Source organism: Chanodichthys erythropterus, chromosome 11 (assembly GCF_024489055.1).
Source record: "Chanodichthys erythropterus isolate Z2021 chromosome 11, ASM2448905v1, whole genome shotgun sequence".
NCBI lineage: Eukaryota > Metazoa > Chordata > Actinopteri > Cypriniformes > Xenocyprididae > Chanodichthys > Chanodichthys erythropterus.
In genome coordinates, this window is record NC_090231.1 from 50470507 (window position 1) to 50494789 (window position 24283).

At 36.1% G+C, this 24283-nt stretch overlaps 1 protein-coding gene across 5 annotated transcripts in view; it reads right to left on the reverse strand.

Annotated features, from left to right (window-relative positions):
- Positions 1-24027, reverse strand: part of lrp4 (low density lipoprotein receptor-related protein 4) — a 133998-nt gene extending 109971 nt beyond the window's left edge. For all 5 annotated transcript variants that reach the window (XR_010896464.1, XM_067401325.1, XM_067401324.1 and 2 more), the window contains exon 1: positions 23753-24027. Coding sequence is in view for 4 of the 5 variants with exons in the window: in XM_067401325.1 (XP_067257426.1) it covers positions 23753-23810 (58 nt within the window). In the remaining variant the exon portion in view is untranslated. The remainder of the gene's footprint in view (positions 1-23752) is intronic.
- Positions 24028-24283: the final 256 nt, after the last annotated feature.

The following is a 24283-nucleotide window of genomic DNA, read 5'->3' on the forward strand; positions in this document are numbered from 1 at the left end:
TAATCTGAGAATATTTATTTTCCATTTGAATTGGCTCGTTTAAAAGTAGACATTCCAAGCTATAGATATATTTCTTGTGTCTGTGAGGAAAGCAGCCTATACGATGAGTTTCGGTTCATGCTTGTTACGAGCTCAAGTTCACCGAGACCGAGATCAGAAAACGCATCCTGATTGCTTTCATTGTTTTACAAAAGCACAACGTTTTGCTGTTATTGTGAGTTTACAGAAATAAAAGTAGACCCTTTACATTTTGCATTACTCTTATCTATGACCAAAAATGTCGGAGTATTTTAAGTTAAGTGCAGTGATCACACCGGCGCCTCCATGTCATGCAGTAAACACGCTCTCCACACAAACACTTGGATATGCCAAATGCACATTTATCTATAGGCAAACATTAAAGAGAATGGACTAAAGTGGCGACTTACATGTTTCAAGTGATAAGCCATATTTGAGGTCGATAAATGATAGGTGAATGTTTGGATTTCCTGCAGTTAATGATCTGTGCCTCTAGGACTGCGTGACCTCGCCACTTCCTGTGGAGATTTTTTTTTCTGCGACTAACCGATTAATAAAATCTTGGTCGACCAAGCCTCTTCAAGCTGACTAACGGTCGACTATTAGGGGGCAGCCCTACTAGTGCCGATTCAGTGTATCATTCAGTCATTATTTTATTTAAAATTAAAAGAAGGAAAAAAAAACGAGAATTCATGTTGAATCGCCCAGTGGTCTATAAGTTAAATAATAATAATAATTTTAATAATGATAATATAAAAAAATTAATTAGTTGGTAATTAAGCACAAATTTGTAAGTAGCCTACTAATACAAAAAGAAAAGTATAATGAAATGATTTGAGAATTGGCCTATTAGAAAAGAACTGTAGTTCTGACAATAGTAGCACAAGAACAATAAAAAATGTTGTCCCCTTCTGAGGTTTCCGATGTAGACCTTGTGTTTTAATAAAATTATCATTTATATAAAAAAAAAAAAAAAAAAGATGCACTGGATATACTTGAGGCGAGCCTGGTGCTCTCCAATGTGCGATGTGTTAGTCTGGTTGTTTAATAATAATAATAAAAAAAATTGTGTGTTTTATTCTATAACAGTTTTAATAACAGTATGTATTTTGGGCTGGTATTTTTTGAAATGGGCGGGTTTTAAGCTGTAGTTGGGCTGGAAATCTTTAGTCCAATCTGGCAACACTGCTGACCATTTCGATAGGCACGGGGGACAGGGGGGTCAAGACGACCCCGCACTTTTGAAAAGACAGAAATCGACCCCCCCGCACTTTTGATAAGGGCTGCTTCAATCAGTCACAATATATCATCTTTTAGCTTAGGACATTTTCTTTCAAATGAGACCATTTTCACGTTTCTGTGAGCTTTCCTTCATAAATAATCAACTGTTTTGTCGCAGATGTGAAGAAGAGGAAATGCATGCTAACGATCACAGCGTGCTAACGTTTTAGGACAGGACGATGGTATATAAATCGTGGCCGAACGTTAGCGTTTGTCAATCAAGCAAAACCGTCCATTCAGAAACCAAGAAATTTGACACTTTAAGGTAAGAGGCTGGTCTCTCAGATTGACGCGCGAGCTGGCTTGACTGAAGTTTTCGTGAGGATTTGTAGTTAATGGACACCGTACACCGTCCGTGGTCATAACAAATAACAATCCTTGAGGTAGGCCTGCTATTTTTATTTGACGGAAAAAATGTCTAAAATACCGGTTGTTCAAAGCTTCAATCGATTCACCGTGTTTTTTTTTTTTTGTTTTTTTTTGTCATCTTAATTTGTTAAACATTTAAGTGAAAAATATTTAGTGTAGGCCTATTTATTTTATGCCTTTTTATTTAAATTATGCAGGTGCCAATTTGATAATGTGAATCCAGGTTCTGTTGTTTATCTGTTCTATGCTGCTGTTTGCATGTTAAAATAAACCCGTGGAAGACACAGACACTCGTCAATTGTATTTTTTTATTTAATGTCATATATATGTCATATTATCATCATATACGCTATACAACATTTTAATCTCATCATTTAACGGTTAATAATCGGATAACGAGCGTCGGTTGTCGGTCGAGAAAGTTAACCGAAACGAGCATCCCTAGTATGTATGTATGTATGTATGTATGTATGTATATATATATATATATATATATATATATATATATATATATATATATATATATATATATATATATATATATATATATATATATAAATAAATGTTGAAACCGTTGAAAAGTATTGTTCATTGTCAGTTCATGTTAACTAATGAAACCATATTGTAAAGTGTTACCAATAAAAAAAAAGTGCGTACGCAAGTGTACAGAGTCAAAAAGCTTTTTTTTTAATATATAAAGCATTTAATATAAAAGCATTTAGCATTCAATATAATTTATTTTATTTATTTAATTGCAATTAACATGCAATTAACTGTCCAAAACATATATTCAGTTCACACTTAAGCTTTAAAGATAATTCAACATATGCTGCAATTATTAATCACCAAAATAAATAAGGAAGTACTCCACAAATTACTGACACAACACTGAAAACAATGCACTTCAGATACAATCTAGAAAACAATGCCTGGTCGATGGACTCAATAGGGCATATAAATGCCATGGCAACTGAGCAAAAATACTAATTTTATAGTGTTTTAGAATAATTAGAAATAAAAGTATAACCCTTTTTTGTATGTCTGACTGTGTGGGAAGAGTTCAAAGAATACCACATGAAAAGAGAGGGTGGGTGGAAGTAAGGGCAGGCTGCCAATGGAAAATATCTGACCATTGACTATGAAGCCAGGCAGGCACCAAATGAGCCATTTTTTTCTACCCACTGCCACGACTGCCCAGCAACTGGACCGCGCCATGCACCTGTCTCACACACATAACAGAGTCTGAAGGCATATGCAATAAGGTTTGTGCATGTCAAACTGCACAAAGTGGAGCATGACCAATACACACCCGCATAGATAAAAGTGTGCACACACAGAACTAAGCCGTGGCACCTGTCAGAGCTGTAAATGAGGGCTTACGTATGAGACTGGCTGAGGGAACACTGGCACATTCACAACATTCCAGCCCAAATCCCCATGATTCACAATGAAACCTGCAGGAGACAAAGTATCTCAACATTGGCCAAGCAGTAGAGACTAGGGGTGTCACGATACCTTAATTTAGTCTCACAGTAATATACCAGCTGAAGAACCATGATGCCAAGTAGTATCACAATACCATCCATATCTTTTGGAAGTGCCAGTGTCTCTGGTTTAGAGACTGCTTTCTAGTTTGGTATATTCGTTATAGTTCGCACAAAGATGATGATGAATGATGGATGATGACGACGATAATAATAATAATAATATTATTATTATTATTATTATTATTATTATTATTATTATTAATAATAATAATAATATGAACCATGTTCTGGTTTAACCCTATATGCCTGATTTCACAGACAAGGCTTAAGCCTAGTCCCAGACTAAAATGCATTGAGCTGTTTTAACTAAAAGCAATTTGCACTAACATATCTTAAAATATGTCAGTGCTATTGTTTTGTCTCAAGATGCACACCAGTAATTTTTTTTCTAAGGCTGCTTAAATACTTCAATATCCTAATTGAACTAAGGCCTAATCCTGGCTTAATCTAAGCCCTGTCTGTGAAACCGGCCTTTAGTTTATTCTAGTCTAGTCTAGAATAAAATACTTTGCACTGCTACAACTTGATTGAATGCTCTAAACAAACCTGACCTGTGTGTCCTATACTACAAACAATTTGTTGTACATTTAGATTTTTATAACACAACGGTTAGAGAACGTTTTACTAAAAAATCTTCAAAATACTTCTACTTCAAAATGTCACATTTAATTCAACATGTTACTTGCCGTTTCTTTGTAATTAACTGTGAAATTTACTAGCAATGTCTGAGTGAAAATTTCTACAATTTTTTTTAGAGTAGGATTTACTATGAAAACATTTTCCACACAGAAATTGCTATTAAAGGATTAGTTCACTTCAGAATGAAAATTTCCTGATAATTTACTCTTCCCCGTCATCCAAGATGTTTATGTCTTTCTTTCTTCAGTTGAAAACAGATTAAGGTTTTTGAGGAAAACATTCCAGGATTTTTCTCCATAGACTGGACTTCACTGGGGTACAACGGGTTGAAGGTCAAAATGGCAGTTTCAATGCAGCTTCAAAAGGGCTCTAAACGATCCCACATGAGAAATAAGGGTCTTATCTATTGAAACAATTGGTGATTTTCTAAAAACTAAAATTACATACTTTTTAACCACAAATGCTCATCTTGCACTACTCTGCAATGTGCCACGCATTCTGTAATCACATTGGAAAGGTCACGCGAGATGTAGGTGGAAGTACCGATCCAGTGTCTACAAAGTGAACATGCAAAGACCAAGTCAAATGCCCTTTACAAAAAAAAAAAAAAGGCTAAAACAATGATGTCAGACGATTTTGAAGTTGGAGGAGAAAAAGAGATGGTTTTTCGCCCTAACATGGTACTTCCGCCTACTTCACGCGTGACATTTCCAACGTGATTACGTAATGCGTGGCGCATTGCAGAGTAGTGCAAGACGAGCATTTGTGGCTAAAAAGTATATAAATTTGTATTTTTATGTTTATTAGAAAATGAACATTTGTTGGTAGATAGATAAGACCCTTATTCCTTGGCTGGGATCGTGTACAGCTCTTTGAAGCTGCATTGAATCTGCAATTTGGACCTTCGACCCATTGTACCCCTGCGCACTATATGGAGAAAAATACTGAAATGTTTTCCTCAAAAACCTTAATATCTTTTCAACTGAAGAAAGAAAGACATAAACATCTTGGATGTCATGGGGGAGGGTAAATTATCAGGAAATTTTAATTCTGAATTGAACTAATCCTTTATCTGCAAGTAACACATTGAATTAAACATAAATGCCCGGTTTCACAGACAGGGCTTAGCCTAAAGCCAGGATTAGGCCTTAGTTCAATTAGGATATTTAAGTAGCTTTTATAAACATACACTAGAAAAAAACATTACTGGGGCCGTATTCACAAAACATCTTAAGGCTAAAAGTAGCTCCTAAATTGCCGATTTAGGAGAAACTCTTAAAAATAATGGGCGTGTCAGTCCTAATTTTAGGACTCCTAAATTTTTGCTCTAAGAGTATTTCACAAAGCATTTTAGCGCTAAAACTAGCTCCTAAATCTGTGAAACGTTAGGAGTAGTCAAGAGGACTCCTAAGTCACTAAGACCAAATCACAAACAATCCTAATCTACCCAAAGACACTGTACACCATTGAGGGAATAGCGACAGAGCCTTAGGTGCTGAACCTTTTCTTCATAAATGCAATAAAATGCAATGCAAAAAAAAAAAAAATTGATTTATAGATTTGAATCTATGATGAGATGCCAAAAATGTATCTTTAACAAATAAATAAATATTGTCTGATTACCTGTGGCAGTGGTTTTCATGGGTTCACACTTACAAATAATTTAATAGAGTAAAAAAAAAAAAAAAAAAAAAAAAAAAAAAAATAATAATAATATATATATATCGTCTGTGTATTTATTCCTCTTCTCGTGCTGATTAGAAAGACCATTTGAATGTGTTTCTCCCAAACTTTGTTTATAAAACATAATTTGTCGGTTGAATTCTGCATTCTCTTGAGATGCAGACATCCAAGAGGTGGACAATTAAGTGTATAGTTTAATTAGTGACACTTAGCCTACATTTTAAAACCTTTATGGCAACAATACGTCAACATTTTATTTTGACTGTGGGAACATTTTTATTAAAAAAATATTTATTTGAATAGGGCAACATTTGTATTTTAAAACCTTTATTTTAATATGGAAACATGACACCTCATTCTACAATATTTCTATGATTAAATCGCTGACTCCTCCCCCATCAGCCAATCACTGTGTGTATAGTCCATAGCAACGAGGTCAACCCCGCCCTTACTCTTAGCTTAAGACTTCAGTCTATTCCTTAGTAAAAGTTTGTCTCAGCAGCTTTGTGAATAGGTTTTAAGAGAAAACTCTTAGCTAAGAACTTTTACTGCTATTTAGGAGAACTCTTAGTGGTAAGATAAAATGTTTTGTGAATACAGCCCCTGGTGTGCATCTTGAGACAAAACAACGGCACTGACATATTTTAAGATATGTCAGTACAAGTTACTTTCAGTTAAAACAGCTCAAACATGCATTTTAGTCTAGGACTAGCTTAAGCCTTGTCTGTGAAACTGGGGGAAAACTTTTATGTAGAAATAGTATTTTGAAATGGTATTTTCCTGTAAACCATACTGCAATAATCTTTGTTTTATTTACAAACCAGATGCGATAAGATACCAGCAACAAGCAATTTGTCTGTCCACACCAGACGCGAGACAGCAATAAGAAGCGATAAAATCAGAAGAGTATGTGGGCGGAATCTCTCTGCAAGTTATAGAAATGGATAAGAACATAGTCAAAGTAATAAAACAATTAAAGCATTTTGCCATAATTCCAAATATGCACTAAGTGTCTGATACTATCTTTGTCATGTAGTAAACTTCAAACACAGAGTTCACAGTTTGAAAACTATTTTCAATATCTGAGGTAATTTATTCATTGTTACATTCATTACAGCTAATAAAGTCATTAACAATGATATTCAATGTCAAATTAAAACCATTGTAATATTATACAAATCACAATCAGTACCTGAGCTGTAAGCCGTGACATTGCCGAAATAGAAACCCTGCCGCGAAACGTACAAAAACAGAACAACAAGGTGTACTAGGGCTGCCCCTGACTAAAGATTTTTCTAGTCGACTAGTAGTCATTCATTTAAGCCATTAGTTGACTAGTCACACATTTATGATATTCATTTAATTACTTAAATATATACTGGGGGGTGGGTGGCATCAAAAAAATGGTTAGCTTCAAGGCTAAGAAGAATATTATATGTAACATTTGTAACATTGTTCTACATCACAGATAAATACTTGACCATCTTTCCTGGTGCGCTGCCACAAGTGCATGCACTTGAGTGCTCATTTTTTATTTTAAAGGCTCAATGGTTAAGAATGTGTCGGAAAAAACAGAACGGAGACTTTAACATTTTAATAATTTATTTGTAAACTAGTGTTCTCTGCGTCAGTGTTGGCTGCAAAGATGAAGTTGACCATGCTGACTCACCATCTCCGCAGTATAGTGGCCTTTAGAGAGAAATTCACCTTTCATAAGGATTAGCCTACATAATCAGAGAATATTCGTTTTTGAATTTGAATTGGAAAAGTAGACATATATAATATGTCTGCGAGGCAATGCTTGTATTAGTATGAGTTGCGATTAATTTTTATGATGCACTCCAGAAAGAATTTATAGGTGTACATTTGGATTTCCTGCCCGACATACAGTAATTACCACATGGGCAAGCCATGTAATAATCTGTCCGTCGTGGACTGCGTGACCTTGACACTTCCTGTTAAGTCTTTTTTTTTTATTTCTGCAATTAACCAACTAAATAGAATTTGGTTGACTAAAAGCCCCGATATACTTCAAACGAAATCCATGAATGAACTGATGTGACCTCATTTCGAACAAAACCAGACTGAAACAAAGTTTGTTTGGAGTTCATTTGGGAAGTTCGAAAATGCTCGCCAAAGCAACTTTTCCAGAAAAGTTCGCTTTGGCTTGTAAACACATTTGTACTCCCATTGGTCCATGGCCTTTTACATAAGGTAGGTGTGCACTGAGGCTCCACCTTCTTTCATGTGAAAAATCTTTTCCAGTTAATTTCTCCTCAAGAGTTTGTGGAAGTCAGACGTTCGCAAGTGAATAAAAAGGGTACATTGTACTTCTGATGAAATGAGACATTGACACTTTTTCATGTTAAATACGGTAAAGCTGCTTGATTTTAAAGGTGCCCTAGATTCAAAAATTGAATTTATCTTGGCATAGTTGAATAACAAGAGTTCAGTACATGGAAAAGACATACAGTGAGTCTCAAACACCATTGTTTCCTCCTTATATGAATCTCATTTGTTTAAACGACCTCCGAAGAACAGGCGAATTTCAACATAACACCGACTGTTACGTAACAGTCGGGGTGTATGCCCCCAATATTTGCATATGCCAGCCCATGATGTTCCCAACATTATAAAAAAGGCATTAGACAAGGGCAGCCAGTTAACGTCTGGAGCTGCACACAGCCGAATCATCAGATTAGGTAAGCAAGAACAACAGCGAAAAATGGCAGATGGAGCAATAATAACTGACATAATCCATGATATCATGATATTTTTACTGATATTTGTAAATTGTCTTTCTAAAAGTTTCATTAGCATGTTGCTAATGTACTGTTAAATGAGGTTAAAGTTACCATCGTTTCTTACTGTATTCACGGAGACAAGAGCCGTCACTATTTTCATTTTTTAAACACTTGCAGTCGGTATAATGCATAAACACAACTTCATTCTTTATAAATCTCTCCAACAGTGTAGCAATAGCCGTTAGCCATGGAAGACAGCCTCAAATTCACTCAGAATAAAACTTTTAACATCCAAATAAATACTTTACTCACATAATTCAAAGCATGCATGACGAACATCTTGTAAAGATCCATTTGAGGGTTATATTAGCTGTGTGAACTTTGTAAATGCGCTGTAATATAGTCGACAGCTTGTGTGGCAGGAAGCTCGCGTATTAAAGGGGCGGCGGCGAGTGTAAATCAGTGCATTTGTTAATGGTGCCCCAAAATAGGCAGTTAAAAAACTTAATTTAAAAAAAAATCTATGGGGTATTTTGAGCTGAAACTTCACAGACACATTCAGGAGACACCTTAGACTTATATTACATCTTGTGAAAGAACGTTCTTGGGCACCTTTAAGCAATCTATTGTATAATGTGCTATAATATAAACGTGACGTGACTTTACTGGAGTGCTGAATTACAGAACTCGTGCAAACAAACATGCCTACATTGCTATGATCAGATGCATTTCTTAGGCTTTATTAAAAAGCTTGCTAGTTTCTCAATTTTGTTGTGTCTAACTGTCGTGCTCAGCAGTGTGGGTTGTGTCACATGTTCGATAACAGTATACCACAGCTCACATATTTCGAATATTTTTTTTTAATTTTTTTTACCCCTAAACGCCTTTAGCCTCTTCTCGTCGACTAACATTTAGGGTGCGTTCACACTTGTAGTTCGGTTTGTTTGGTCCGGACCAAAAAAAGAAAAAGAAAAACATTTAGTCCTGGTTCAATTAGCATTCAGATTGGCAATTTTATCGGTGAACTAAAAGATACGGAACCTAAAGGCATAGGGACACGTTCACAATCTGATTGGTCGGATTTTATGACGTATTGACTATTTTGAGACAGCACACAGCATTGTTTTGGATGTTCGGTAAGTTCTGAGATAAATGTGCTTGTGTGTGCGTAGCCTGCATATGATGGTATTTTGGCCAGCTGGGAACTCGTGAAGAAGAGCTTATAAAATGTGTAAAGGAGTCAAAACAGCTGCGGGAATCCATCCGTCACAAACAGGGCCGGCCCAGGCTCTGTTGGTGCCCTTGGCGAGATTTTAGATTTTAGATTAATATGTTATGATGATGTATTATAAATTACGTCAAGATGCAGAAAGTGTTTAAATTAGTCCAACATGACATGTTGTCAAATCTTTTTTGAGGATTCTGTCCTTTTTAGGGTCTCATCTTCCCGTTTTTGGTTCATTTGTCTTTGGTCCGTGTTTCATTCATATATCATTCAAACCGCACCAGAGTTCGCTTGGAAGAACCATCTTTTCAGCAGTCTCAGCCCACTTGTTTGGTGCACACTAGGGTTCGGATGACAGCATTCACACGTTCAAATTAACTGCACTAACAGAGCAATCACACTAGGGTTCGTTTTTTAATCGAACCAAACATGACAAGTGTGAACTCACCCTTAGCCAACAATTAGGGGGCAGCCCTATGGTGTTTAATGCGTACATTTTCTTTCTTATATTTCATTATGATCTCTTTAAAACTGTTGGTCTATGTACATTTTCATGAGATAAACATTTTATCCGTTGCATCACTTCTTTGTTTTTTGTTTTTCAGCATCTTGTAATGTCTAATGTTAAGATGGTGTCAGCAGAGCTCAAGAATCCCATTGTGCATTTCATTTTTGTCTGAGCCGTAAGCCTCACAACTGAGTTCAAAATACAGTGTCACTGGCAATATTTTAAGGCTTAAGCAACACCACACAACCAAAGAACCAGTATACCATGCAACATTAGAGGAGACAGTCTAAACAAGCAATTTTTGTGTAATCTGTTTAAGAAAAAAAAACATCATTCAGCAAACTTAGTATTGAAAAAAAAATTGTACTCTCAAAAAATACATAGTGAATCAAAGGGCAATTTGCAGAATCATTCAGTTGCAATCTACTACCAGAGACAAACTGCTTTGTTGTCAGTCAGAGTGACTATAGTCTAGATGCAAACCCAAAGCAGCACATGAAACAAAATCTCACAATATTTTATAATATATATATATATATTATATAGGAAACAGGAGGCTACTTTGAAGACCTTTTACATAAGATTGGCCACTAAGGAAAGACAAAGGCAACTGACAAAGTGATCAAGAGGATTGAAGGGACAATAATAATCATGTAGAAAAAGGGTAAACATACATTTTAGGTCTTAAGAGTTGAGGGGAAACTATGAATACACTACAAATATGTACATAGAGATGTTGTTAGATTCATCACAATAGTATTTTGTCCACCACTCACAATAATTGTTGAATATTGAAGCATTTGATCCCAACTGTTATGTCACATCTCTGCAGTACGGTATGACACTGGGATATACATTGAAATTTTAGTTAAAAATATAGCTCCCAAATGCAAATTAGTTTTTAAAGGGATAGTTCACCCAAAAAAAAAAAAAAAAAAAACATGATTTACTCACCCTCAAGCCATATGTGTATATGGCTTACTTCTTTCAGCCAAACACTATCAGAGTTATATAAAAAATATCCTGGCCAAAAAAGTGCATCCATCGATCACAAAAAACGTACTTTAAAACTTTATAAAGTAGCTTCCAGGGCAACAGCCATACGCATTTGACGTACATCCAAAAAGCGCTAACTTTCACGATGTAGTACACAATGCCATGACGTTCTACACTACCTTAAGTCGTACTATGCTACGTCCTATGTTATAATGCGTAGTACGTCATGTCATTGTGTACTACATCCCTAAAGTTAATGCTTTTTGGACGTACGTCGAATGCGTATGGACTTTGCGCAGGAAGCTCGCTATTTTACTTTATAAAGTTTTAAATATGGATATTTGTCTTACACAAATGCAAGGATTCACTTGAGATGGCCTTCATTACCTCCCCGGATCAATCGATTGACTTTCTTGGACTTCAAAAACTCATCTTCCACTCACTACCATTATGAAGCTTGGATGAGCCAGGATATTTTTAATATAACTGATTGTGTTCGGCTGAAAGAAGAAAGTCATATACACCTATGGCTTGAGGGTGAGTAAATTATGGGGTAATTTTCATTTTTGGGTGACTAACCCTTTAAGAAAAACATGTAAAATATCAAGGCCGCAGCTCAAATGGGTTCGTAGCCTGAGATTTCATATTTTCAAATCTCATATACTGGTTGCTAAGCAACCACAGCCATAATCATTCCATTACTTAGATTATTTTATTCATAGGTTGACAAAGCTTTAAAAGTGGCTCACGACTTATAAGTAGAACAAGCCACACAAAGAGCATGAAAACTGCTTTAATATATTTTAATAAATACATTGTGCTTTAACACTTTTTTTTTTTTCATTTCATTTTCTTTTTTTTTTTTTTTTGCAGTCAGTTCAGTGAAGAAACTACTAGACAGACTGGAAATCCTTCTGCAAAATAGCACAGAAAACACTGTTGCCATGGTTTTCATGGTCTTTAGGCTCTGCTACCTGAAAAGCTGAAAAGCTACAGAGCTTGAACAAGACTGAGAAAAAGTGAAAAAAGAACTACAAATTTAAGAGTGAAGCTTGCAAGACAATGCTATACACTGAGTGAATCCTACACCAAATTCAGAAAATGCTTATTTAACAAAGAACTTCCAAATAGCTCCTTGAATTTAACATGAAATTTTGAAGTAGAAAGACCATAATAGTATTTTGTAAAAACGCATTTTGTGTTGCAGCGTCTGTGTGTTTCTTGGCAACTATTTCGCTTGTGAAAAACTACACTGCTTGGCGGAAGAATATTTTAACCAATAGCATTACATTTTTGTGTCTGTTTATTTTATGAAACCTGGCCAGGTGTGTGGAAAAATAGTTTTATAAAAGCAATAAGCTCAGTGAAGCACGGGCTTCTTGGAACGTATTGCTTTATTACATAATTAAAATTTTTGAAGGATGCACATTAGTTAAGATTTTTAGGGGCCAAGCCCCGAAGGGGCTGTAGCCCCTATTGTAATTGTACGTTTTCCCTTTTATTATTAATGGTGCTTGCCATAGGCAAAGCTCCATTCTTATTATTGCTCATACTTATTATTATAATTATTTTTCTGGACAAAAGTTTGGCGCGCTACTCCTCCCACAGTTTTTGTCCTAGACCAATGAATGAGGTGTCAAATCGACCGGCTTATTGAGGAGACCTGTGCTATGACTTTTATAAGCGATCGGGTGTACGATGTTCGTCCAGCGGGCGAAAAAGTAGCGAAAAAAATCCCATAGACTTTGCATTGCGACAAATTTTGACGAGTTATTGCTCCGAGTGAGAATTTCGTAGAAACATGTGGGTTACCACGTTTGAAGAGGCTAGCAAGCTCTGTCAGGCCATACCTCAAAACTGGGTGTAAGTTGTACCCCTGGGGCGCAAGAGCTGCCCAAAGTTGCCCCATAGACATACTATGGTGAAGCCGTGCCCATGAACCAGGAAGTACTGTGTTTTTCCTACTATGGGAAATTACATAGGGATTTTGTATTGAACATAACTCTGGATCACAATGTCTTAGAGACAAGGGGTGGGCTCATTTTACTCAGGCAACCAATCAGTCTCTCAGGATCATTGTGAAGCTATCAAGCCACGCCCTAGCAACCATATAGAGCACCATAGCAACAAGTTCCATAGACTTCCATTGAAAAAGATCAAATGAATATCTTTGGATAGGAGTGTCATAGAAACATGAGGGTGGGCTCATTTGACTCGGGGCAGCAAACGGCCAATCACGAATCACCTTCAACACTTCATAGCCACGCCCTAGCAACCATTTAGAGCACCCTAGCAACCCAAAGCATAGAGGGGATATCTTCAAATCTGAATATCATACAGGCATGGGGGTTGGTTTATATCATTCATACTGGCAAGCAGCCTTTGATGTATCATCATTGGCAGCTGCCAAGCCACTCCCTAGCAACCAAACAGAGTACCCTAGCAACCGTTTTTCAAGATGTATATCTCTGCATCAGAACATCGTACAGACATGGGGGTTGGTTTATATTGTCAAGCAGCCTTTGGAGTATCATCATTGGCAGCTGCCAAGCCACTCCCTAGCAACCAAACAGAGTACCCTAGCAACTGTTTAGCAAGACCTATATCTCTGCATCAGAGCATCATAGAGACATGGCGGTTGGCTCTTTTGACTCATGCTAGCAATCTGGACTTCCAACATGATACACATGCTAGCAGTGAATAGCTACATGCTAATAGTGATTAGCTTAGGGTTTAAACATGACACAAACTAGTGAAAATGTGTTAGCATGATGATAGTAGCATGCTAATCATGTTAGCAAACATGCTAATCATGTTAGCATGTTGTTAACATTATGCTAACATGGTTAGCATCTTGCTAAAAACATGTTAACAGTATGCTACGGGTGTTAACATCATGGTGGCAACATGCTAATCATGTTAGCATGTTGTAAGATTATGCTAACATGATTAGCATCTTGGTAAACACATCCTAGCAATATGCTAAGGGTGTTAGCATCATGCTACCATCATGCTAATCAAGAGTGCCGAGTTTTGCCACTGCAAGCACCATTCACATTTTCTTCAGGAAATGTACATTCTAGTTATTATTCTTCCTCCCGAATGGGAGTCTATGGCAGCCCTATCAACGGAACATGAGAAAATGATGAAATTTGGCACACTTGTAGCGATGGTCATGTCTAGAAATCTGACCAATTTTGGAGTCTCTAGGACCAACTCTATAACGCCACCACCAGTTCAAAAATTCAACATTCTAAAGTTTATAACTTTTGAACCATTTGCTCTAGAAAAATACAATTTAGTACATCTGATTCGTCTCTTCATGCTGATTCTATTAAAATTCTTACATTAAGTCTCCGCCCATTACAGTAGCGGCCATTTTGAAAAGTACAGTATTCCGTTTTTTCGCTACTCCTCCTTCAAAATTTGTCCAATTTTGTCCAAACTTTGATCAGGTGATCTTTGGTCTGAGCCGCACAGAAATGACTGAACAGATTTTTTTTATTCATCTTTGTTCAAAAGTTATGATGTCACGAAGTTAACGAGGTTGACCCAAAATTGCAATAGAGGCTGTATCTCGGCCAAACTTTGAGCAATCAAAACTAAAATTGGTACACTTGATCAAGACCATGATCTGAGGTTCCATGCCAAATTTTGGAACAGCGCCACCTACAGGTCATGAGATCTGAAAAATGGCTATTTTGGTCAATAACTTTTGAACACTTTATTAGAAAATCAAGATCTTGGTGTCTATGGATTCCCTGTGCCATGCCGAATCCGAGGATATCGAATTCGTCAACATCGGATGAACCACGTGTCCGCCATTTTGAATTTTGTCATAAATTGCAATAACTTTTAAACAGTTTGACATATCTTCACACAAATTGGTATGTATGACCTTTAGAAGGCCCTGAAGGTACCTGAGAAGTTTCAACACAGCGCCACCTACTGTTCCACAGATGTAATGATTGTTTTCAAAAGTTATAAGTGGTTTTGCAATACTTTCCAAAATGTGTATGCTTTATGTCATTTTATTCCCTGGCTTATGCCGATTCCGACGATGTGTCATTTGTCATTTTCCTTAAATGTACCTGTCCGCCATATTGAAATAAATGGAAAACAGTTTTTTCGCTACTCCTCCTACAATTTTTGTCCAATTTTGTCCAAAATCAGCTCAGGTGATCTTTGGACCGAGCCGCACAGAAATGACTGAATGGATTTTTGATATTCGCTACCATTCCCAAGATATTCATCTCTGAATGTGACCTTGCTTGTGTTTGTTGTCTTATGCTAGTTAGCTTAGCATGCTAATTGCTTAGCATGCTAACCAGTTGTCATTCTCTTTAATGTGGCTCTTCAGCTATCAAGTTAACCATGAGCTTCATTAGCATTAAGTTAGCTTAGCATGCTAATATGGATAACATGCTAAGTTATGCTTTTTTTGTGAATTCTTTGTTAGACTAAAAGGTTTCTTCCACAGTTTGTTGAATGTGCATCCTCAAGTAGCTCAATGTGTAAAGCCAGTTATCTGAAGAGCCATGTATCCGAAGTTAGTGGGTTCAAATCCCAGGTGGAGCGGTTTTATAAAATAGTGTGTTTTGATTCCTTTACTGCCTCTTGGATTAGAAATAAATGCTTTTTGTTTCATGCTGTGTTCATTTTCATCTAAGCTTATGTACATTCTGAGTTCATTCTTGCCCGTAATTCTGAACCAGCGGTTTCATGTTTGTTCATTTTCTGCTGTTTTTCCTCTTCCTGCTCTGTATTGCACTACAGCATGATGAGCTGCAGAATGATCTAAAGTGCAGCTTTATAAGAATTCTTCATTTTGAGTTCATTTTCACATGAACTTCTGAACCAGATGTTTTGCATGTACATTCAATTTCTGCTGTTTTTGCTCTTCCTGCTCCGTATTGCGCTACTGCCCCTACTGGGGCTTGGCCCCGAATTGCTGCTTGCAGCTATTTTTTTACTGTTTTTGAAAAGTCTATTATGTTCAGGATGTATTTATTTGATGAAAAACACAGTACAAACCATAATATTGTGAAATACTATAATTGAAACTTAAAATAACCAGAAGATATTTTAAAATGCAATTTATTCCTGTGATGCAAAGCTGAATTTTTTTACTCCAATATTCACTCAGTGCCACATGATCCTTCAGAATTCATTCTAATATGTCGATTTGCTGCTCATGAAACCTTTCCGACTAATAACAGTTGGAAAAAAGTTGTGCTGCTTAATATTTTTGTGGAAACCCTGAAACCCTACCATTTAAAAGTTTGAGGTAAGATTTAAAAAAAAAAAAGGACGCATTAAATTGAAAAAGTGACAGTAAAGACATCTATAATGTTACAACAGAATAGAGCATGAATGATATTTTACTTCATCTGCCTCTTAGAAAAAGTGACCAAAGAGCCAGTGTTGCAGTAACAGTTCATGTTTTAAAGATTTTTTTTCTTTCAGTGGTTGATTGACAGGCGAGTATTCAATCAGTCCTTCAGTGTTATTGCCATCAGAAGAGAGGAGCAGTTACACCACAAATGCATGTGTTTTTGACTAGGCCTACCTCTCAATGTGATTTGAATAACTGGATCACAAAAAGTTCTGGTCCCGTTTAAAGCATTGTCCACTTACGACTGGGTGACCCAAGACCAATCTGTCTTGGGTCACTTGATGAAGCTGATACATTGACATCTGTGCAGACATTTTTTTTTAGGAGCACTCATGCCCAGAAGTTGTGTACCTATACATACAATTCACTGCAGTTTCCAGCGGAAATGAACAATAGTGTCTGTAAAACACCAACAACTTTTATTCCTTTTCACACAAATTATGATTAAAAAGGTGCAGATATTGATTAATAAAGACTTCTTTTGGTTTCTTGCACAATACTTTATGACCTCAAAACAATTTTACCATAGTGCATTTTGTAAACTAATAAATTTTATCGTTTGCATCACATAACCAGCTCCAAATGTTTTGGCTTTTATGAAGTGGTAAACTTGTGGAGCGTTGAGTGAAACAAGTCACAATAAAAGAGCACAAAGACTTATGACTACTGTAATGGCCAATGACTATTATAATTTGCAATTCTCATTGAAAATGATAAGAACCATAGGATTTTCCATCTTCCTCAAAATACTTTCATTACTTTTTTAAAAAACCCACACATTCCATTCTTCCTCATTCTTCATCAAAATATTTCGATCACAACACACACAAACCAAGAAAAAAAGATTAATTTCAATGTCAAAACCAGAGACAAAGCATTTCATGAACTCTAAGCTGTTTGAAAATAAAATGCACAAAAACACCAGGTAATACAGTAACAATAAGGTTGAATTTGCTAACAAATTCAGCTATTAATGTTAAGAGATGTATTAGCATTTAGTATATGTGCAAGTTAACATTAACAAAGATTAGATCATGCTGGATACAAACATTGCTCATTGAAATTAAATGTTAACTAATGCAGTAATACAAATACAAGCATATTTCAAAGTGTTACCAATAGTTCCTTTCCAACTAAACACTTAAACTGCATATTCAAAGTTGTAAATAAAACAAAGATTATTGGAGCATGTTCAAAATTAAATTTCATTCTTTCTACTGCAAAATTTTACATTTAATTCAGTGTTACATGCAGTTTCTTTGTAATTATTTGTGAAATTAACCAGCAATTTCTGAGTGAAAATTGTTTTAGAGTAAATCCTACACTGAAAAAATCTGGTGTATAATTTTCACTCAGACATTTCGGTTACACTTTAGATTAGGGTCCAATTCTCACTATTAACTACGACTTTTGCCTCAAACTCGTAATTACTACTTGGTAATAGTAAGGTAGTGGGTAAGTTTAGGTACTGTGTAAGACCAAGGTATGTAAAATTGGACCCTAAACTAAAGTGTTACCAAAATTTCTATTAAAATTTCATAATTAATGAAAAGAAATGGCAAGTAACATTAAATTAAACATGAAATTTTGAAAAATAGTGTTTCCTTTGCACGTTTACTGGTTTTATTTACAACTTAGAAAAATTATTTTTTTAGTGCAGGTACACAACTTTTTTTCTAAGTTTTTCAACCCTTTTCTAACTGCCTCCTCATTGATTGGGGGAAAAACAAACAGGGACACTACACAGAGTCAAAAGCTATTGTTTGCATACATCCTATACTGCTAGGGAGAGAGGCTGGCTTGTTTGGACATTTTGTCCCGACACTAAAGGACCACTTAAGTTCTCTGACTTCATTAGTGAGTGGAGCTTTTAACTTGCATACTGCTACTTAAAGCCTTGTGTTGTAGGACTATTACTATTAGAAACCCATATTGTCTCTTTAACAGAGCCTGTTGCTGAGGCCTCTTGGATGGTTTAGGGTATGCAGGCATAGTGGTGTGAATGTGTGTGTGTATGTGTATGTGTATGTGTATGTGTGTGTGTGTGTGTGTGTGTGTGTGTGTGTGTGTGTGTGTGTGTGTGTGTGTGTGTGTGTGTGTGTGTGTGTGTGTGTGTGTGTGTTGGGGGTTGGACAAGGGGTTTCAAAAAAGAGGGACCACTGAACGTGACATGGATGAGTGAAAGATTTCTAGGCCAAGGACACAGAAACCCTTTGACAGAGAGAAAGAAAGACAGAGACAGCCTGGGAAAAAGAGTAGTGAGAGTTCATTAGACACAATGCACCCAGTAAATAAAATTACTTACTGCTTCATTCTAAAGCTGTTCTAGATTCGGAATGCTTTCTTTAAACATTAGGAATGCCAGCTATTGTGAGCACACTAATGAATAGAACAGATACCGCTTAAAAGGGTAATTTGCCATTAACAGACACTAAACACCTTCTCAATGCACATACTAATGTTGATTAATTCTTTCTTAAATTACATTTTCACATTTCAATGATCTTTTAACTTTAATTTTTCTCTTGAACATACAGTATATGTCACTAAATGTCAACTAATAAAGACTTCCTTGAACAACAGTGTATTATAAATGCTTTTACCATAGTACACATTTTGAAAACTAATAAATTTTAAAGATTGCTTCCGCTTTCCGTATTCTTCTAAAAGCTTACGCTTTATGTCCTACAACTTCCCTATTCTACTTATGGAAAAGAACGGAACTGGCACCGTGTTTGTTCTGTAAGCTGAATAGAGAAGGTGTAGGACATACAGAGTAAGCTTCTTGAAGAATACGGAAAGCGGAAGCACGTGCAAGGCGATCATATGTGTTTATAGAGCATATACGGTTGTATTTTTTTTTTTTTTTCAAAATCGAGCGATGATTTCTCTAGATAAGACCCTTATTCCTCATCCGGTATCATTTAAAGCCCTTTGAAGCTGCTGTAATTTTGACCTTCAATTGTTTGGAGGCCATTGAAGTCCACTATAAGGAGAATAATCCTGGAAAGTTCTCATCAAAAACCTTAATTTCTTTTTGAATGAAGAAAGACATGAACATCTTGGATGACATGGGGGTGAGTAAATTATCAGGAAAATTTTATTTGAAAGTGGACTAACCCTTTAATACATTAGCTCATCCATAAATAAGATTTCTACCCGAGTCCCTTTTCCACCAGTTGTAGATGTGAAGACAACACCTCCCATGATTCCACAAAATCAAGACGTCATCAAGCTACGCATTTGTTTTGAATAAGTGACCTCTAGCAGTGAAATTTACACATTGTGCCTTGACATCATTCGCCAGACGTTTTATTTCCAAACTGCCAAAATACGGACAACAACCAACATAAAACATTACCAGCTTCACGTTCATCGGTTGGATAAAACTGAATGCACACAAAAGCAAACATAATATTTTACAGAAATGGTGCCATAGGCACGTTTTACCAATGAGCACTGGTTGAGAAAAATAATGAATGGCCCTTCTTTACAATGGCTAAATGTGGTGGTGGCATCCTAAATGCCATTGTGTATTGCACAACATAAAATAAAAATGTCTATTCACAGGGTGAGAATATCAGCACAAAAACACATCCACTTTTTGAGACAGAATTGGGCTAAGTGGCAGAGAGCCCACTTTATATCACATAGGTGGCTCAAACAACAGTCAAGTATTGCCTACTCGCCAGTCAAATCAACCAATAAGCTAAACAGGGTTTTCTTTAAATGGCTATCTGAAAGTTTGGTCTATCTGTCAGCTTGCCAGTATTAAACTGAGTTGTCTTTCATGATTTGAGCACAAAGTATACTTAGTATACAAAGTGTAGTGTATGCATACAGTCGAACGTGTAGCCTTTCAAACTGTACTCCATTTGATAGAGTGTGTGAACGCGGGCAGTCGACACGTGCTGTAGAAAGTTTCATCTTTGTCCAGTGTGTGTGCTATTTGAGGTTGAGGGAAAAAATGAGATCCAATATATTGGATTTGTACATTTGGTCTTAAAGTGACAGCAGCATAATATACCTGCTGCAGTCTGTGTCTCTGTTAATCAAACAACAAAAGACAAAGAGAAAAATCACTCACTGCTTTGTTTCCATCACCCTGTTTTTATGTTCATTTTGAAGTATCACATCAGAAACGAGTGATGGAAACTAAAAACTTCACAATGCCACCTTCATCCACTCGAACAACTTGATGCAAAATTTGACGTTTGGATGGAAACCCAGCTTGTGATTGACTGCATAACTTTTGTAGCTTTAATAAGGATCAATTTATATTTAATTCATGCACTGAAGTATATACAGAGTTTTATTTTTACAATTTCTGTCATATTTCGTTTTTTGTTGGCTAGATCTACTGTACCTGAAAACTTATTGTCCTATTGTTTGTAATTTACAGGTTTATTCTTATATTAAATTAACAAAGATATAATAAAATAACAAAAATAACAATACTGATACTGTTATTGTGGGGGGAAAAAACTACTCATATGTGAAATAAGATTTTAGTCATATCACCCATGCCAAGGCACAGCATTTTTTCCATTATTTACATGGATCATCCAAATCAAACATAAAAAAAATGGACCGTAACTGTTAATTACAGCATTAACTATAAAACATGTACTAACAAGTAGACACCATGTTCCTTAACAAAAGCCCATATTCTAAAATGCCTTTTAACTTTTGCTACTAGCTCAAGACTCAAGCTTGTCACTTTTTTCTTCTCAATCTTAGAAAAACCCTAGGGTTCTTGATTTAATTTTAAAGAATTCTTTAAGCCAAAAAGGTTCTATATAAGAAGAAATGTCTAAAATATCTGCACAATACTTTCAGGTTTAATGGGTAATTTCAACTGTGCCTGGTGTTTATAGTAAGTTTACATGCAGTTTAATTCATAACATTTAATGTAAATAAAAATTTATTACTAAACTAATTATTTAAAACTAAACCCATAAAATGATCCCATCATGGGAACCCCTATGAAGCACCTGACAAAACCCTTTAAGGTTCTAAATAGGACATCTTCTAAAACTGTATAATGTACAAACTTGTAACACCTTTACTTATTCTCTCATGCAGGCTTATATATAATAATTACAAAAAAAATTAATGCATTAGGCTTACAGAAAAAAAAAAAAAAAAAGAACACACTGCACAACACAAACAAACCCAGAGTCACTAAGAGCTCAGCATTTTGTTTAAATGTTAACTCTTCTCCAAATAAGATATAAAAAAACACAAAAATGTCCTCATCACAATAAGTGTAAACATTTCCAACACACCAAATGGTACGTTGATGTCTTTGATATCTGACCGATTATTGGACTATCTGACAGTCACTGTAACCTGAAAGCCTATTGGTCACTTTCCTTTTCTGTTTTTTTACACAATTTTTTTTTTTAAATATTAATTTTACAATACTACAATACTACTTTTGAAACACTGAATTTATTCAGAACATCAAAAAACAATTTATCCTACATAATGAAATTTCTATGTATTAAAAAGATGACGTTAATCTACTGATTTATTACAATAGCCTACAAAATCTTTGCGTTGCGTCACTGAAAATGCTTCAACTATGGCTGTTTTTGATGGCAGGACTCCTAAGGCAATTAGAAGTGTATAGATGCATCTTATGAGTAATTGAATGGGATCATGACATTAGAGCTAATGCCCAGGGGGGTTGTGAGAAACCCAAGACATTGCCACAGATTTTCACACACTTTATAAAAAGCCCATACACTTGTAAGCAGGACATTGATAGAGCTATATGGCTTCCAGTGACTATAAATGCTACAAATATAAAGGAAACATCAGCTTAAGAATACACCAAAGAATATCATCCTGTTATGAGATTTCAGCATCTCAGAACAACTAGACCCATGGATGATACAGATCTTATAGTTCATCTTTAACATTAATGATAAAATTGTAAAACCAGTACCATACAGCAACAAGTTTAAAGGTCATGCAGAATGTGGATGTTATTGCATTATGCAATGGCACATTACTATTAGTTTACTGTTAGAAATTAGTCTCTCTCAGTAGACAACTCAATTTCATAGTATGTCTGAGTGGTCAATTCTTCTGCAATGTTTTGCAAAGAAAGAAAAACCTAGAATAAAGAAACAAATCATGTCCATGCGACTAATCCTAACAAAACTGTAGCTACATGTTCTACCAAACCAGTCAAAAACCTACCAAATATGTTGTTTTATTCACTTAAAAAGTTGCACCCCTAAAAAAACGTATCTACATATTGAATAGTGTGTGAACCTCAATGCAGTTTCATTTGTACATGCAGGAATGGATCACAGGTGTAGTTTACATTTCACTGCCAAACACTGTAAAACTGTAGTTTGTGTCGTGAGAGATAAAGTTTATTCTTTAGATAATATATTATAGGCAATTGCTGAACAAGACATAAAGCTAGCGAAACATTACATTTCAATATGAAAGATTTTTCAGAATAATGTTTATAGGCTAATATTTGTATATTACAAGGCATGGCTAACACAGATACATATAATTACGCGTAGTGTTATGTAAGAGGTGAAATTGTTTGGAAAGCATATACAATGAATAAGGAAACTCACAGAGATACATTTACGCACACTTTTTGCAATCCCTCCAAGGGGGTTTTGTTACCTGATACACAAGGGAAGACGTCTAGTTGACATTTACATGTCAATCGATGTCGTACACTGCATCTTCACTGATGCAACACTGTGTAATTTTTTTATCAGTGTAATTCTGCGTCCGTGCATTTCTTTATTAAGGCCGAACCTGCGCTTTGAAGTCGCTACATTCCTGCCCGCGTGCAGCGGCTGTTCCAACATGTTGCAAATACAGTGTGAGCGGCGATGTTGACTTGCAACCAAGTGGCGATTATGTATTTTCTAAAAGACAAATGGTATTCAAAAGATAGCCTACTTTACGTGTTTATATATAGTAGAAACATCCACGTTTACATAAACGAAAGACATCAAGTTGGTTTCAGCCAAGCTGCATTACTCAAGGAAATTTCTCTGCACGGCAAATTAAATTCTATTTATATAAGCTACATCAACAACAACTAGATAGTAGCTAGTATTAGTTTCTCGTCTTGGCAAACTGACCATCGCGTGAGGAGATTTACTGCTTTAACGCGGTTTGAATCTATCACGACTCTGTTTTGTTTTGTTTGTGTAAGTGTCTGCTGTAACTCTTTGAAGATCATACGGTTTAATTGTGTTCGCTCAGACTGTTTTGGGGGGTATTTTCACACACTGGCGACTGTATTTACAAGTAACGACGTGTTTACTTCACAAAGCAAAGAAAGAACTCCAAAACACTTACCTTCGGCGAGAAGCGTGAAAGTTAAAAGACTGCCACAAAGCACCGCAGTGAGCCTCATCGTGAAGAATCCTCTCTCGGTCGCGCTGTATTTTCGCAAATGTTTCTTTCAAGTATCAGCACCCTTCAGATCAACTGAATCAGATTAATAACTCTTTGAACACCATTGTTTAAGGCGTCTGTGATCCCATTCGGCCACGGGTTAAGTTAAACTACAGACAAATCAGGACGCCGCAACTCCACCAAGAACCTTGAAATGTTGTTCCACAGTCAGTCGCTGCTGCTTCTGCTGGAATGATCAAAAGGTGCATTGGATTGTACCATGTGTGTTTCAGGGGTAGTTCCTATTTCAGCGTGAGATATCTAGAGGGCACAAATCACAAATCAGCGTTCCCTAGTAAGTAACTTTTTTCAGCTTCGCACGAGAGGTTTCGGCCGCTCTGTAAGTCCAATGAAAACAACTCCTCTGTGTCATTTTTTGTGGAATAGGCATTGCTCGTGATTCGCCACGGAAACTTTGAAGTTCTTTGAACC